A 17076-nucleotide genomic window follows, 5' to 3' on the forward strand; every position below is an offset into this window, starting at 1 on the left:
GATGAGAGACTTCCACCTCTTCAAACACATGTGAGGGGAGATTATGGGGGCTTTCTGTGCCTCAGTTCTACTGTAGTTCAGAGTACAGTATAGTGCTGTGCATACACACATGAGAAGAGCAATGAATGGAGGTGTAATGTGTTTCTTCTGTCATAGAGGGGACACAACAAAGGCAACAGTGACATTTAGGATGAGGGTAGCATTCAATAACAGCATTGTATCTAAGTTAGAATTTCCTTCGTACTTTCCTGTCTTGCTACATTTCAGCCATTATCACATTGTTTTTGGCTCCAGAGTCAGAAAATAGAGCTTGCGTCAGACATTCAAGGAAACTGACCCAGCCTTTTCTTTGGGCCACAGATCCTTAGTGACTTTCACAATTAACAATAGTTTCATGCGAGGACAGCTGGACCTGAGCAGCGGAAGCTTTGAGAAGGTATTTTTACAGCTAGTGGTGAAGAGCCTGCGAAACAGGAGGGGTCCTCCTTCAGCAAGTGCTCAAGTGACAAAGAATTCTAGTGGCTATAGCAATGATTTATATGACTATGGAGCAGAGGTGGGGGGGTGGGCTCACGTGGCGCATGAAGCCAAATGGCTTGACTCCCAACAAACGTACCAGTATCTATATAGAACATGCACGCTTGCGTTTTGCTTAAGCCCCGCCTCCAGTCCGCAGCATCACAGCCGATCTCGGCTCAGTCAGATGAATGGAGAGGGAAAATAACTCCATTCGGCTTTTAATGCATTTTAAAATGTTGTGACCATAATGATTTAGATAAGGGCTATACAAGTTTTCCTACTGGGCAGTTGATTTCATTAAAAGAAAAGATCGGCTGATGACTGACTGACTGACACAGAAGTTGTAATGCCGTCGATTGGCCACTATGCAGATTTGCTTCAACGTCCGGCTCACTTTCTGGTGGCCTGAACACAACCAATATACTGTAACTTCTGTGTTGTTTTTGAGCCTAAAACACCTAAAAAGTGAAACTGCTTTACTGCACAGGATATGTTTCACAGTCTCATGTTGCTTCTGACACGCAGTTATTTGAATCACTCCAACCTTTAACATAGCTAACAGCTCAAACTGGTCGAATGACCCCAGGCTTGATTTCACATTTCAAGTGTATCTCCTTTTTAACGCTTGCACTATTGAGACATTATGCTTTACACACAATACTGAGCCAGAACACATGACGTCTAGAACACAGAGCAATGCAGCTGACACGCTCTGTAACTTTGCCCACCTTGTAAACATCGTATTCCCAAACCTTAAACATATCATTGTCACATTATAATTAGTTTGCATTAAAGTTCACTGATATGTAACGTTTTCTTTGGAACAGACCAATGGTTTCTTTGTAGGACTTGTTGGGGAAATGACAGGGGTGTTAATACAGTGGTTTGTGTGACTGATAGACAGAAAGCACTTCATCTGACGACGGCACACATGCTTCCTCTGAGGGCTGCTGTCACATGGACTAAACATGAAGAAAGAGAAATCCAATGATGAACCTGTTGGCAGGGATCCCTGTATTAGCAGCACATTGAAACATATCCACTCCAATAACTGTCTGTGGGAGAGGGGTATCAGCCAGGGGAGGTGAGCAATGTGGGAGATGTTTTCAATAAATAGCAATTAAATTATATGTGCTGGAGCGTGGTGAAGATGGGGTAATAGGGGTGGGGGGGCTGAACCTCTGAGCTATTATCAGAGATGATGACATTAACTAAGCTCTCCACGAGTGTAGTTGTGTGTGACAGAAAAATAGATAAGAGCTTATAATTACACACACCTCCCACAGAGGGAGAGGAGAGATGGAGGGAGAAATGATCTGAACTGGCAATGAAGTATTAAGGGCTGAGGGGGAAAGGCTAAAGGAGGGGAAACACACACACGTACAAAGCCCCTCTGCTCTAACCCTGCTGGCTGACCCTACACTCTGATGCTGATGAGATGCTGGAGCTGTAACCCTCAGGAGAGATGGGATGGAATAGGAGGAGGAGGAGGAGGAGGAGGAGGAGGATGAAGATGAAGATTAGAAGAAAGGATAAAGAGAAAAGGAACGGGTGGGGATGTAATATTGTTGATGAACGACACGGAGAGATGTTTGTGAGCAGAGAAGAGCAGAAGAAGAGGGACGAAAAAGGAGATGTACTTTATGAATGAAAAGGATGAAACATTCTCAACAGATCTGTATCTCTTAAAAAATAAACAGTAACACATGTTATGTTATTCGTGCGGGGAGGGGGGGGGTTTAATGCAGTCAGTGCTGAGGTGACAGGAGGGCTTGCTCTCTGGAGGACCACAGACACAAGACAGTGAAATAACAGGGGAATAATGCTACTTCTCCTGTTGGGCAAATGATTTACGTCCTTTATGAAATGTTTCAGTCATATCTCACATCATGTGGGATGATCTCTGAGACGTGGTGTGTGCGGTGTCTGGCTGGTTATCTAGAGACAGTGACTCTCTCTTTTCTTCTACTATCTAAGGTGTGATTTTGAAGTGGCTGGATTATTGGTCCAGTCATTGATAATGCAGATGGGACTGCTCTCCTGGACTGTGGGACTGACCTAGTAGAGGGGTGCAGGAATGAGTGCTAAACCCGGAAATGAGTTTACCACTTCTGGGCTTCCTTGTTTCAAAGTTAACGGGATTAGAGAGTTTTCGATTAGAGGCCAGAATAAAAGGTCTGTAACATACAATATGTCAGTGAATACCCCACTGGTGAATTTCTGAAGCTTCTATGTGTCTCAAAATCGGCAGTTGCTAACAAGTGTCTAAAAGAGACGACAGAACATTTGTCACGGTAGAGCGAAGGAAGCAGGACCCAAATGCAGATAAACTGATAATACCTTTATTTCAAGGATAGTGAAATATAGAACTAGGACAGACAGAACACTCACCGGTGAACACAGTCAACAACGAAAGACGAACCGACAAAGACAGAACTTAAATACACACAAGACTAATCACACAAACAAGACACAGGTGAGGAGGGAGGAGAAAACACAGAGGCACCAGGTGAACACAATCGGGTAATCAGGGAGGGAAAACCGACAGAAAGCAACAGGCAGGAAACCGGGGTGAACAATTTACAAAATAAAACAGGAAACCCAAAGATAGAAAAAGACAAGACAAAACAACAACACAGACAGATCGTGACAGTACCCCCCCCCTCAAGGGACGGATCCCAGACGTCCCAAAACAAAACAAAAAAAGTCCAAAACCTTAAGCAGGGTGGGTGGAGGGGGTCCGGAGGAGGGACGCATCACTAAGCCACCAGGGCGGGTGGAGGGGGTCTGGAGGACGGGCTTGGGTTGACAGCCCAGGGGCACGGCAGAGGACCAGGAAGGGGTCTCGGGCGGACGGCCCGGGGGCAAGGCAGAGGACCAGGAAGGGGTCTCGGGCGGACGGCCCGGGGGCAAGGCAGAGGACCAGGAAGGGGTCTCGGGCGGACGGCCCGGGGGCAAGGCAGAGTCCAAAATGGGGGTTATGGAGGGGCAAAGGCCACCGCGGGCGAACTCAGGGGGCCGAGCATGAGGGCGAGGACTGCGGCCGGAAAAGTCAGGGGGCCGAGCATGAGGGCGAGGACTGCGGCCGGAAGAGTCAGGGGGCCGGGCTCGAGGGCGAAGACCAGAGAGCTCCGGAGGCCGGGCAGGAAGGCGCTGACGGGACAGTGCCAGAGACCGGGCAGGACCCGGTGTCGGAGCTGGTGGGACAGGCCTCGGCAGGATCCCCCACGGAAGAGAACACGGGATTTGCAGGATCCCCAGCAGGAGAGCAGTCGGCGGGGCCTCCAACGGCACAGTACATAGGATTGGCAGGACCCCCGGCAGGAGAGTAGACGGCGGGGCCTCCAACAGCACAGGACAAAGGGTTGGCAGGACCCCCGGCAGGAGAGTAGTCGGCGGGGCCTCCAACAGCACAGGACAAAGGGTTGGCAGGACCCCCGGCAGGAGAGTAGTCGACGGGGCCTCCAACGGCACAGGACAAAGGATTGGCAGGACCCCCAGCAGGAGAGTAGACGGCGGGACCTCCAACGAGACAGGACAAAGGGTTGGCAGGACCCCCGGCAGGAGAGTAGTCGGCGGGACCTCCAACAGCACAGGACAAAGGGTTGGCAGGACCCCGGCAGGAGAGTAGTCGGCGGGGCCTCCAACGGCACAGGACATAGGATTGGCAGGACCCCCGGCAGGAGAGTAGACGGCGTGACCTCCAACAGCACAGGACAAAGGGTTGGCAGGACCCCCGGCAGGAGAGTAGTCGGCGGGCCCTCCAACGGCACAGGACAAAGGGTTGGCAGGACCCCCGGCAGGAGAGTAGTCGGCGGGGCCTCCAACGGCACAGGACAAAGGATTGGCAGGACCCCCGGCAGGAGAGTAGATGGCGGGACCTCCAACGGGACAGGACAAGGAGCTGGCTTCGTCTGGGGAGCCAGCCGGAGACCAGGTGCTGGAGTCGGCCGGTACACCGACAAGACTCGGGGAGCTGGCGTCGGCTGGGGAGCCAGCAGAAGACGAGGTGCTGGAGTCGGCCGGTACGCCGACAAGACTCGGGGAGCTGGCGTCGGCTGGGGAGCCAGCAGAAGACGAGGTGCTGGAGTCGGCCGGTACGCCGACAAGACTCGGGGAGCTGGCGTCGGCTGAGGAGCCAGCCCTGTAGCCGAAACTGGAGTCGAGCCCATGGCTTCCGGGGACGGTACTGAAGCCGGAACCATGGCTGCTGGGGCCGGAACCATGGCTGCGGGGGTCGGAATTGAAGCCAGAATCATGGCTGTAAGGTCCGGTTCTGGAGCCGGAAACATGGCTGAATGGGCCGGCTCTGGAGCCGGAATCATGGCTGTAAGGTCCGGTTCTGAAGCCTGGATCATTGCTGTGTGGGCCGGTACTGAAGCCAGAACCTCCAACGGCACTTCAGTAGGGACTGGAGAGGGAACTCGAGAGGGGACTTGAGATGGGACTAGAGTTGGGATTTGAGAAGGGACTAAAGGAGGGACTTGAGAAAGGACTTGGGAAGGGACTAGAGAGTGGACCAGAGGAGGGACTAGAGAAGGAACTTGAGATGGGACTATGGCAGCTGGGGCAAGAGCTGGGTCTGGAACCATGGCCGCTGGGGCCAGAACCATGGCCGCTGGGGCCAGAACTAGGACCGGAATCATGGCTCTTGGGGCTCGGGCTGCTAGCCTGGACTTGCGACTCCTTCTCCTAGAAGCCGCCTTAAGGCTCCGTGGACCTCCAAAAGCCAGACGAGTTCCAGAAAACGACTCCTGGACAGGAGCAGGAACTGGGGCAGAAGCACTGGTTGACTCCAGACGGAACACACAGAGACGGTTGTATTCAGCAGGCTGGAAATCACACACCCAGAGGAAGTCCAAAATCCAGCCAGGTAAGAACTTCACCAAGTCTGGTTTCTCCATAGCCAACCGGTGCGCCTCTACCAGAGCGGCCTCCCTCTGCCGAACACTGGACGCCCCCTTCCACCAATCATAGCAGCAAGCCAAATAAAAGGAAAAATGTTGTAGTTCCACCTCAAATGGATCATCTGCTGGGTCCATTTCTTGGTCGGTTCGTTCTGTCACGGTAGAGCGAAGGAAGCAGGACCCAAATGCAGATAAACTGATAATACCTTTATTTCAAGGATAGTGAAATATAGAACTAGGACGGACAGAACACTCACCGGTGAACACAGTCAACAACGAAAGACGAACCGACAAAGACAGAACTTAAATACACACAAGACTAATCACACAAACAAGACACAGGTGAGGAGGGAGGAGAAAACACAGAGGCACCAGGTGAACACAATCGGGTAATCAGGGAGGGAAAACAGACAGAAAGCAACAGGCAGGAAACGGGGGTGAACAATTTACAAAATAAAACAGGAAACCCAAAGATAGAAAAAGACAAGACAAAACAACAACACAGACAGATCGTGACAACATTAGCCACCTTTAGCTTAGCGGTGTTGACGTGTAGTCATGTGACCGTGCTGTAGTTCCTTTATAGCCTTACGTTAGCCTTTTACTTCTGCAATTGCAACTTTTATGAAAGTGCTGTTAATATGTGGAGATTATCCTGCTGTACAAAACATGTAACGATCATACATGTTTGTTTGCCACAGAGATTATTTATAAATTCCAAAATCCAATGGAAAATCCTGTTGCTTTTAGTTGAGGGAGTGCTTGGATGCTAACTTCCTGGTCGCCTATGTTCTTCAGCTAACGGTGCGCCACATGAAGGTCGTTGAAAGACCTTTGCTGCATTTGGAAGTGGACTACAGAATGTTTTCAGTAAAGCTCTTATGCTATTAAGCTATTGATGAGGATTACAGTAAACCGACTTTTAGTCCAGTGTGCTTCTTGAGTGCCATGCTCTTCTGGAGATTTGGTGATGGAAAGAAGAATCCAGACTTTCTACCCAGGGGAGATGGATGTCCTTGTGCAGGAACACTGCCACAAAGGGTCAGAAGAGATGTATGCCCAAATATTTAAGTGTCTTTTCATTCATTTTTTATAAACAATTTCTATGCTCATGTTTAATGATGTTTTGTCAAGGAAAACAACGATGTGTATTTAGCAGAACGTCAAACTATTTCTCAAATATATTAGCACTTATGCCTGATGCTTCTCTCGAGAGTGAAATGTAGACATATCAAATGTTTTGCTGAGCTTTTGAATGCTTGAAATAGATCTTAATTTGACTAATCCTTCAAATCTATGCCTTCTGAGCATTAGGGCATATCTCAGAAATCCTGACACTAATTGATGATACTGCACGGCCAACATCCTCCCGAATGCACGTCTGCTTCTATTGTCAGCACAGTAATGCAAAAAACTGTACAAATGGTTGTAGGGGTGTGCTCGATTGACCGCTGTGCGTCATCCACAGTGTGAGAAGGGGGTAGAACTCTGGTTCACTCCCCTTAAACAGGCCTCTGATCAAACTGACCTTAAGAGAGTCACACACTCAGAGCCCTGCTTCTCACAGACTGAGACAGAGAGTGCTGCATCAGTGCCTCTCTCACATGTACTGCCTAAATCCAGGTTAAACCATACACTCCAGCATTTGCACTTCACGCACATCAGCCAATCAGCTCACTGCGAGTGGGACCAAGGTAACAATCAAGGAAAACACACCTGTTTGATATCCTGCCTCCCAAATGGTGGAAGGATCTGCAAAAGATTGCACTTGAAGAGCTGAGCCCATTTGAAACTAATGTACCAGAACATAAGTGAATATATCAGCATTTTTCTCGTTGCTTTGAGTTTATATCGTTAAGGTTTATTGCACATGGTAAGTCGCTTTGAATAAAGTGTCAGCTAAATGTAATGTAATGTGTACAATAATATTATTGGTGATAGTAATATTAAAATCTAAATACAAGGAACCCGCTGTTATTCTTTGTGGTTCATTTTCTTGTGGTCAATGACTCAATGTAGAAAATCACTAAGTATTCGAGGGAGGATTTAGTAGAGTCAAGTGAAATGGTAAAAGGACGCTATTCCATTCTTTGTGACCCCTCTAGGTGCTTTCAATATTCACCCATTCACACGGAGGCAGAGGCAGCCAGACAAGGTGCCTTCTGAGGGAAGCTGACATTCACACACCGTTGCCCATGCCATAGGGAGCAATTTGGGGTTCAGTGTGTTGCCTAAGGACACTACCACATGTTGACTGCGGGGGGTTGGAGATGGAACCACTGACCTTTCGATTGGACCTCCTCCTAAGCTGCAAACCCCCCTAAAATAGAGTTTCAACACTCCATCAAACATCCCTCCTGAGAGCGCAGGCCATGGTGCTAATGAATGATATCAGCATCAGGGAGGGATTTCTCCCTCAGCAGCGTCTAGAAGGCATAAACCTTACTTGTGTCCCCTCCTGTCTTTATAACGGCTCTTCTTCCCTCGTTCTGCCTCACTGAGGAAACAGTTCTGATGCCCTGAAGACCCCTGCCTAATAGTGTGACTATAATGACTTTTTCCACATAGCTGCTCGCTGCCAGTGTCATCTCATACATGATTACTCTGTATGGATTTCATTTGGTCACTGTAATTACACTTTTGCTAATGTCACAGACATTTTATTTCAACACTCAGGTGCCAGAAGAACGACATGGCTCTGAGTGTGGCATCCATGAAGCAATGCACTATATAGTTGTGAGACACGCCAACCAGTATAAAAGGCTTACATCATCTCCTCACATCGATGACTTTGTTGAAACTAACTAACTAATAAAAAGTACTTCAAATGTTTTATGAAAGATGCAATTAGGGTTATTAAGCTTCATGAAAAATGCATCAGCACAGATGTTCTGAGTAGATGCTAAATATCAGCGCTGGGCAGCTTGTGGGTATTTAAATAATGGTATCATCTAAAGTAAATCTGATCCTTATGCACTCTGCTGTGTGTTATTCACCTCGTCTGTGTGCAATTGTGAAAAATGACAAATCAAAACATCCAAAATGGTCAAATACAATAAGCTCAGATGGTACCAAATCTGTTATCAAATATTGTATCCGTCTCTTTCTCTCATTGCAAACACCAGGGTACAGAACCTTCAGCTCCCCTCTCATTTAAGCCGGCTCAAACAGCGCCAGCTAAAACGACAAACGGCTATCACTAATTATGATTAAGTCCATGATATCTCAAAGATCAGATGGAACGGCTCCTTTAAGAAAGCAGGAGTGGACATGGAACAAAACAATGCAGCAGGATACATGTTTACAGAGTGTGATTATGAGCTGCCCAAGCACTTAAAGAAGACAACCAGGATTATGTCCCTGAAGTCGTTAAGGCATCAGACTCTAACCCACCCCCACCTAAATACCTCCAAGTAAGAATCATTTAACATAGCCTATCTTGTCTAAGCTCATGCCCTCAATTCCCGTCTGTCAGCAGCTTTATTCACTTTTTTTTCTGAAGGACAGGTTTAGAAGGATATGTGGCTGCGCTTGTTGTTGACCTCAGCCTGCAACATCTGTCAGTGGCACCAGAAGCAGGACGCCTTCTCTCAGCAGCATCTCAGCTGACTGGGGATGCTGGGAGGCCTTCAGCCACACCAGGGCTCCTCTAGCCCCGGCTTTAGTAACTGTGGACCCCGTGGCTGGGTAAGATTCTACAAAACTCGACCTTAGGAGACCCTTTCAAAACCCATTAGATATCAGACACGGCTCTTCAACTGAAAATTACACAACAAAGAGTGAATATTCCACCCTCTTTCTGAGGATAGGTTATATGGTAAACAAAGCTTTTATTTCTAAATACATGAACCCTGTAACTATGTTTCAATCTTTTAAAGCTCATTTTGACCAGTGTCAAAATGAGATCAGAATAAATGACATGAAACAAAACCCTGTGCTAAATAGATGTTATGCATGTTAGGTGAATGTCATTAAATGCACATTAATGTGTTGTTTTTGTTGAAAATTGAAAAAGAATGATGAACTAAGTAGAACAATAAACGTGTGGTTGCTACCTGACAGTTCAACAGAACACCAATTAGAAAATGTATCATTCTATTGGTATTTGTCACAGATAATATGCAATCAATACTTTTTATTTCACTTTTATTGGACCAAAAATGAAATACTTTTGTGTTCATTACATGACAGTGTCAGACCTTGCAGTTCTTGAGTATAAATGGGCTTGTTTTACCCAAAAGCCATGTAGTTGTTGGCTCGCACATTTAATGAGTCATGTTGTTTAGTATGGTCACAATGACTAAAGACAGCAGTGCTGTCATTCCTCTTGTTTCCACTGCTCCGCTGATCTGCTGGATACCACATGTGTTAAGGAGTAACAAACTGAACATCCTGATGTCACCTTTATCCTACAGTATATTATGGGATGAAGTGAGGAGCAAGTCAGGGACCTATTATCAGTTTTTATTCAAGGTAACCATTTTTTTGACATCAGCAGTCTGACGTGAAGAGAGAGAGAACACAGCGGAGCGCCCCGACCGGGCTGAAAAGCAGCTGATAATCTTCCTGCGGCTCTATTGGCTGTAAACAGTCATTAACCAGTGAACTGTCTAAGCCTGGCTCCAGCAGCACCACAGCAAACCCTGCATTAAGACGGCATGAGGCTGACGCTGTCATGTGTGTGTAATCCAGCAGCACATGCCTTTATTATGACTGAGGGCAAACCCTACAGAAACCATGATAATGTCTTTATACTATACTACGCATTTATTTATATATTAGCCATATATTAACTTGTTGAGGAAAACTATTTCCTGCTTCAAGCAAACATCAGCTGGTAATCACTCTGTTTATGTAACCCCTACGCAAAACAATACACAATAGCATGTTTTACTGTACACTGGAGATTTCTATCAACTTACCAGGCATCAATCAATGGGTAGAAAAAACAGCCACTATGCCCATATCTGTAGGGTGTTGGGTTTTTCTTTTTTTGAGGGGAGGGACCGACAGAGAGAAAGAGGGAAGAGAAAGATGTAAGCATGTGTCTGTGCCTTTAACAGTCCCCAGGCCAGGGCCCAGTGTTGGGAAAGTCGCCCAGAGGCTTTCTCATGACCCCTGAGAGGAGGCCGTCTTCCTCCTGCGTCCACGGATGGAGCAGGGACATCGGAGAGAGCAGGGGACAACCCACAGCTGAGAGACACAGCTCCTCCTCATCTAATGGCGGCTCTCGCTGTGAGGATACGCATTTAAATATGAATGTGTGTGTATATTTAAAAATAGTCTGTGAATGTAGAGCGACCCTCTAATAGTTAGCCTGAACATGATCTTTGGAGGTCAAAGCAGCATTTTAAATATGCAGCTTATACTACGCTGCTCCACATCCTTTAATCATAGCATTAATCCTGTAATTATGACTTTAAGGTATTACCATTAGATGAAGGTGTTTACATGACCCCCATCCCAATCAGAAACTAAGATGACGTGAAGATGTACATGGTGGCTCTGTTTAAAGTGACTGTTCCCACTTCTTAGCACTGCCATACAGTGGTTTGGCGGTTACTGTAGATAGCTAAAACATGGATGGTTCTGTGGGGGGGCCACAGCAAGAAGAGTGTATAATAGTACCACCCGTGATAGTGTTGAAGCAAATACTGTGCTGTCATTTGAGCCGGATTTAACAGGAATGTGTTTTGTTTTCAATAGTATCATTTCAATGTTGTTACTGTTGCTGCAACAAATCACAATGCTGTTAATGCTATTTGTATTTATTTAGTTTTTTAGAAAGGGGCAGGTCACATAAGATTGTATTCTTCTCCCTGCTCCTTTTCGCTCTATGGTGTTTTGCTAGAGTCATGTTTTGTTGGCAATTATTGTACATTTGGTTTTGCGTACCATGAGCGGGACAAATGAAAATGGTATGGGTTTCTGTGCACTATAACTTCATATTGTACTAAACATTTTGAAATCTTGATCTCTCTCTTCGTCTCGTTTGTCCCGCATTAAATGTGCCCCCCTCATAAAATAACAGGCCCCAGCTCGCCCCCAGTACAATTGTTCTAGAATCGACACTGAGCTAATGTACCTGCAGGACTCTTGCTTTTATGAGTTTGTATCTTCATGGATGGCATTGGATAAAAGTAACAGCTAAATGAAACGTGATCTAACGTATAAATGTATTGTTTTAAAGAATTGTATTTAAAAAAATTGAGAAACATGTTAAGATTGTTCGCTCTGGACCTTTATCCATTGCTGTGATGTTGGACCCGCACTAATCTCCTGCAGGTTCCTGCTCTCCTGGGCCCTGCACAGAGTGTCAGTGGATGTTCATGGGATTACATGAGGCACTGGCACATTTACACGGACTGACGATTGGACAGCAAACTGCCTCGCTGGGGAGGAAAAGTACACTGATGTATTTCTGTGTCATTACGTAGGAACTGATAAATCCCTCAATCTCCTTCCTCAAATCAAAATTGCACCAGTTGCTGGGAACACATCAGGAGGAGCGTCAGCCCGCTGTAATCCCGGCTAAAGTGGAAAGGGGCTTTGCTGCACATCCACTTGGTATTATTCTAAGAAATAGGCAATTAGAGATAAGGCAATAGTCGTAGGTTGGGCAAACTGCGTTCCATGGCCCTCCCTTTGCCAGTCTCAGGGGACATATTTTATATTTTGGGATATAAGTGTCGTCAGGGTAACAATAGGGAGTGAAACCAGAAACAAACCAATGTTGTCATATTGTCATATATAGAGTGTGAGAATGATAAGCTTTAAGGCATGGGGGGAGCATCAGGGCCCTAAATGGCCCCGTGTTAAAACAATACTAAAAATAATGCTTTCAACCCTCTAGTTCCTCACTCCAAATCACTGAGAAGTGCCACAAAAAATCAGCAGTGGCAGCACAGATTTCTACCCCCCCCCCCCCCCAGCCCCATCCTGTCCCAATGGAGCCTTTGAAGCTTTTATGGTTTGACCTTGTTAAATAAGTTAAGTCCATTGTGGGACACACCTGGAAAAAGAATGAAGATGTTCTTTTGCCAGCTGGTGTGTTCAGAATAGAAGAGTAATGGTACAGAAGATAAGGCACGGCTTACACACAGAGCCACCAACAACTGGCCTCTGATAAGCTGCAACAAATGCGTGCTCATGGAAATGCATTGTTAGACACACACACACACACACACACACACACACACACACACACACACATCTCTATAGCTTATTTCCCTATCTGTGAAAACTATACAGAGCAGTGATTTTTCTTACCACAAATAAAAATGATCATAAGGCTCAAAGTTATGCATCATTAGGGTGTGGCCGTTATGATTGAAAGGTGGGTCTCTCATGTCTGCTCTGTTGCGTCACCCTGTCCGCCTCAGCTCCACCTATTGGCCCACTTTTTGTCCAGCCGGGAGTTAGGCAGAGTCAGGACTGAGGAGATGGTGTTGGCTGGACACACCCACATTGAGCTTCACAACAGCTCTTAATACATCTATGGGTGGTGTCACGTAGACAAGCTCCATGTTTTAAACAGTCTACGGGTCAAGACTTTAAAAACTGCACATCCCAGATTCCTACAGCCCAAGTCGGCCTGACAACATCTTGTTTGTCTCAACAACAGTCCAAATAATTCAGCTTGAAATGCACTGAAAACACTGAAACGTTGACTTTAATTCATGTGGAAATGTATAATGTCAATAGATTTCACATAACTGTATTAGGTTACTTGAAAACAATCATATTAAGTTTAAATAAAAAACGTTAGGTTCAACTTTATTTTTTTTATATTATATACTTTCAACTAACCGTAATACATTTATGTGAAACTTAAATACATACATTAAAGTCAAGGAATCCATTTTTTCAGTGAGGCAACAACAGTTCAACACATATCCAAGTAACAAGCTACTAGCTATGTTACTCATATGCCTCTTTCAAACATTTCAATATGAATGTGTGTGTACACTTCAAAATAGCAGTAAGTGTGAATTTGGAGCAAACCTCTGATAAATAGCCTTAACTTGATTTTTAAAGGTCAAAGCAGGAATTTAAATATGCAGCTAATACTGCGCTGCTCCACATCCTTTAATGACAGCATTAATCCTCTGAATATGGTTTTAATTAAGAAATATAATTAGGTTAAGGTATTTACATGACCCCAGTAGAATCAAACTTAGATTGATGTATAAGTGGCAGCTCCTCTGTTTGGAGTGACTGTTCACATTTCGTCAAAATGAATACAACAAAACAAAACATAAACATCCAGAGAGGAGCAATACATGAGATACAAAAATTAGGGTTAGGGTTATTTATAGTTATAAAACGGACTAGAGATTAGTAGCATAATGACAAAGACATGGTTTCACGGGATATAGAGCCAACCACATTTAGCTTTAGAAAACTATGATGAAGTCTCTGAGACCCCCTCCACATTTTCTCCAGCCTATGGGTCTAAATGCGTTCAGAAAGCAGTGAACATGGCACACCAACTAACCCCAGAACATTACATGTGGTATAGGATTAGGACATGCAGCAGTTACTCACACTTCCAAAGCTTATGATCAAATGGTGATTCCACTTCAATAATTACTAAAACTGTATATAGAACAAAAATCTTCTGAAAAACGTAGTATACAGGTAAGAAAGTCAAACTACCTCAATGAAATGTATTATGTTAACAAAAATAGTAGGTTCAACTTAAAGTTATTGCTTTTAAATATCCTAATTTAAAAAATCTGTTTATTAAAGTCAACCTTTCAGTTTTTTCAGTAAGGTCTTCATTTTAAATTTCATGAAGATATTTTATTTGGTATCTGACCGAAATCCCGCTCTTTCTCGTCTAACGTCAACATCTAACCTGTTCTTTCCTTCCTTCCTCCACTGCTCTGACTTCAGACTGAAACACCAACCATGTCTTGTTTGTTGGAGGACGTTCGCTCACTTCCGGCTCTGAGGCACTCGGCTCCATCGGGAGCTTTCCTGTTGCCAGGCTGCTATTCATGGCTGTTTCCTCCCTGTGTCTGACCACTGAGTGTTTTCAGGACACACCTGCAGGGCGATTGATGGCCAGTCAAATGTTGAGGTCAAGGTCAGCACTGTGGTTGTATTGTCCTGATGTCCTGTCTGACATGAGTCACAGCCTGCTGTTAAACCTCAGGTAGGAGACATTACTAGCAATAAGTCCTTGAAATGCCTTAAGTCGTCTAAAGCATGTTAGTAAATGGAACATTTCCCAGGTAACAGCCCTGCCTCTGAGTAACAGGCAGCCTGGGATTGCCCGTGTCAGCGCATGTGATTGTTTTGGCAACAGTGCTAGAACACAGTGGCTTCAGCTGAGAGCAGTCAACATGTGAAGCTCCTGCTGTCTCACAGGCTGAATGAACTAACACACACTCACCTGGAGCAGCTTAGCTTCAATGGATATCTCAATGTGTTCCACCTATATGCACGCAGGACAGTTTGTGAGAGAAGTCTACATCCAAGTCAATGTTTGAGACGTAAATCTGGACATCCATGAAAAATGAAGTTTCTGTTAAAGAGGAATGATAGACCAGATGAATATGAATTTACAGCAATCCGTTGTGGCTATTTAAGGATGTGTTTCTGTCAGATCAGAGGCATGTGGCTTTATATGACCTCAAGTTATGCAGCCTGTTGACTGAGACTATTTGATTTCAAGTTTCTGCCTCTCATAAAGCCAAGCACAACTCTCAAGGATTTAAAACCACAGTATTCTTGTTCTGTAAAATGCTCCCCTCAAGAAAACACTTTTTTACCCGATTAATCATTTAAAACTACTCATTCCTTAAAATATTTGCAAAATACTCATACAGCCGTACTGTGCCCCAATTTTTTAATCAGAGTTGACGGGGAAAGTAGGCTGCCTGTATACGAGTCACAGTAGGAGTTTAATACATTGCTAGAGAGAGTGCGGCTGAGCCAATGTTACAGCAGCTATAAAGGGATTATTCCCTGGAAGACATAATCATGTGTAACACACTTGTTTCAAATCCTGTGAAAAACAAACAGGTGTTCCAGCTTTAAGTCCAGCTTCATCCTGCGGCGCACACACAGAGAGAACCCCCAGAAACACAGCCTGATGTCATCTGCTCATTAGTTATTAAGCCATGGTGAATAATGTCGAGATCATTTCAATACCATTCATCACAGGAATACTGACTGTCTGAAAACACTCTCAGATAGACTTCAGCTTTGATTTGCTGATAGACCAAAGGAAAATGTCAGATTTGTTGAATCCTTTGATCCTTTTACTTTGACTTCTTATATTTAAACAAATATCTTTATTTTATTTTATCTTTGTATTGCACAGTCTGACTTTAACTTCTTATTGGTATTAATATATTTTAATAAATGTTTTATTTATCTTTGTCTCATTTCGTTTTAAAATGGAGCAACTGTACTTTTTGTTGTCCACCTGGAAGTTACAAAATTGTAATGTGTGTCATTTCTATCTCTAAAATGTCACGGAACACAATTCCCTCAGTAATTCAGTCTCGTGCTTCTGACGCGGAGGAGAGCTATGGAATGAGCTGTCACTGACCTGAGAGCGCCCACAGAAAGGTGAGTGCAAGCAGAGGAAGTTTCCTGGAAGTGTTGGAGAGCTCCATGGTTGTGAGTGTCTTTCACCGGCTCTGTGACTCTGTCCGCCGCAGGCTCAGTCTGGCAGGTGTCTCCCCCCGAGCCCAGCACAGAGCCAGCCGCGGAAGGTAAGGGACACTTGGGGTGAGGAAATATGAGGAGCCGGTCGGTCCCACAGAGCGGCGGGAATCCTCCTGACCCAGCTGAGATGGTGACAGTGGAGTGGGATCAGCACAGCGGACACTGGAGGTCTGTAACCACTCTTCTTCTTCTTCTTCTTCTACTACTCTTCTTAACGCTCAGCTGCATCTGCTACTCCCTGCTCCACCAGCGAGTAAAACTCTGAGTGTGTGTGTGTGTGTGTGTGTGTGTGTGTGTGTGTGTGTGTGTGTGTGTGTGTGTGTGTGCGTGAGTGCGTGTGAAAGAGAGAGAGAGAGAGAGAGAGAGAGAGAGAGAGATGAGAGAGAGAGAGAGAGAGAGAGAGAGAGAGAGAGAGAGAGAGAGAGGAGAGAGAGAGAGAGAGAGAGAGAAAAGCAGTACCACCTTACCTTAATAATCATTACGAGTTCCGGTGATGTCCTTCAAAATAAAACCTTTTTACGTACACAGTTCTAGCGAACGCTTATCGTGACAGTCCGCTTTTATATTGTCAGGAACATTTTATTGACATCCGTTATTTTCCCGCTCAAATGTTATAGCTTGACTGACTCGCAGGTACACCCAGGACTGCCAGCCTTTGAGTTCAGCTTGGAGTGAGAATATACTTTTAAAAATATCAAAGTTAAAAGCATCAATCTGGTGCACTTTGAGAGCAAAATGAAGAGATCTATGGATACATCTCTCAACACCCAAATGAAACAGAACTGTAAACAGATTTTCTTTTTCTTTATGGATATTTTACAAATCACTCCCCTTTTAAACTGTAGGCCTATTCTTGTTTTACTGTTTTACTATTTCATAACTGTTTTTCATTTATTCTCTTATTGTTTTATAACTATATTGATCATATGAAGGTGTGCCTAGGAAATAATTGTTTACATAAATCGTG

General features: G+C 45.0%; 1 protein-coding gene across 1 annotated transcript in view; it reads right to left on the minus strand.

The window, feature by feature from the left end:
- esama (endothelial cell adhesion molecule a) overlaps window positions 1-16367 on the minus strand; it is an 84146-nt gene extending 67779 nt beyond the window's left edge. The window contains exon 1 of the mRNA XM_034237648.1: window positions 15991-16367. Coding sequence (XP_034093539.1) covers window positions 15991-16057 — 67 coding nt within the window. The 5' untranslated portion in view covers window positions 16058-16367. The remainder of the gene's footprint in view (window positions 1-15990) is intronic.
- Window positions 16368-17076: the final 709 nt, after the last annotated feature.

The sequence above is a fragment of the Gymnodraco acuticeps genome, unplaced genomic scaffold, assembly GCF_902827175.1.
Source record: "Gymnodraco acuticeps unplaced genomic scaffold, fGymAcu1.1, whole genome shotgun sequence".
NCBI classification, from domain to species: Eukaryota; Metazoa; Chordata; class Actinopteri; order Perciformes; family Bathydraconidae; genus Gymnodraco; species Gymnodraco acuticeps.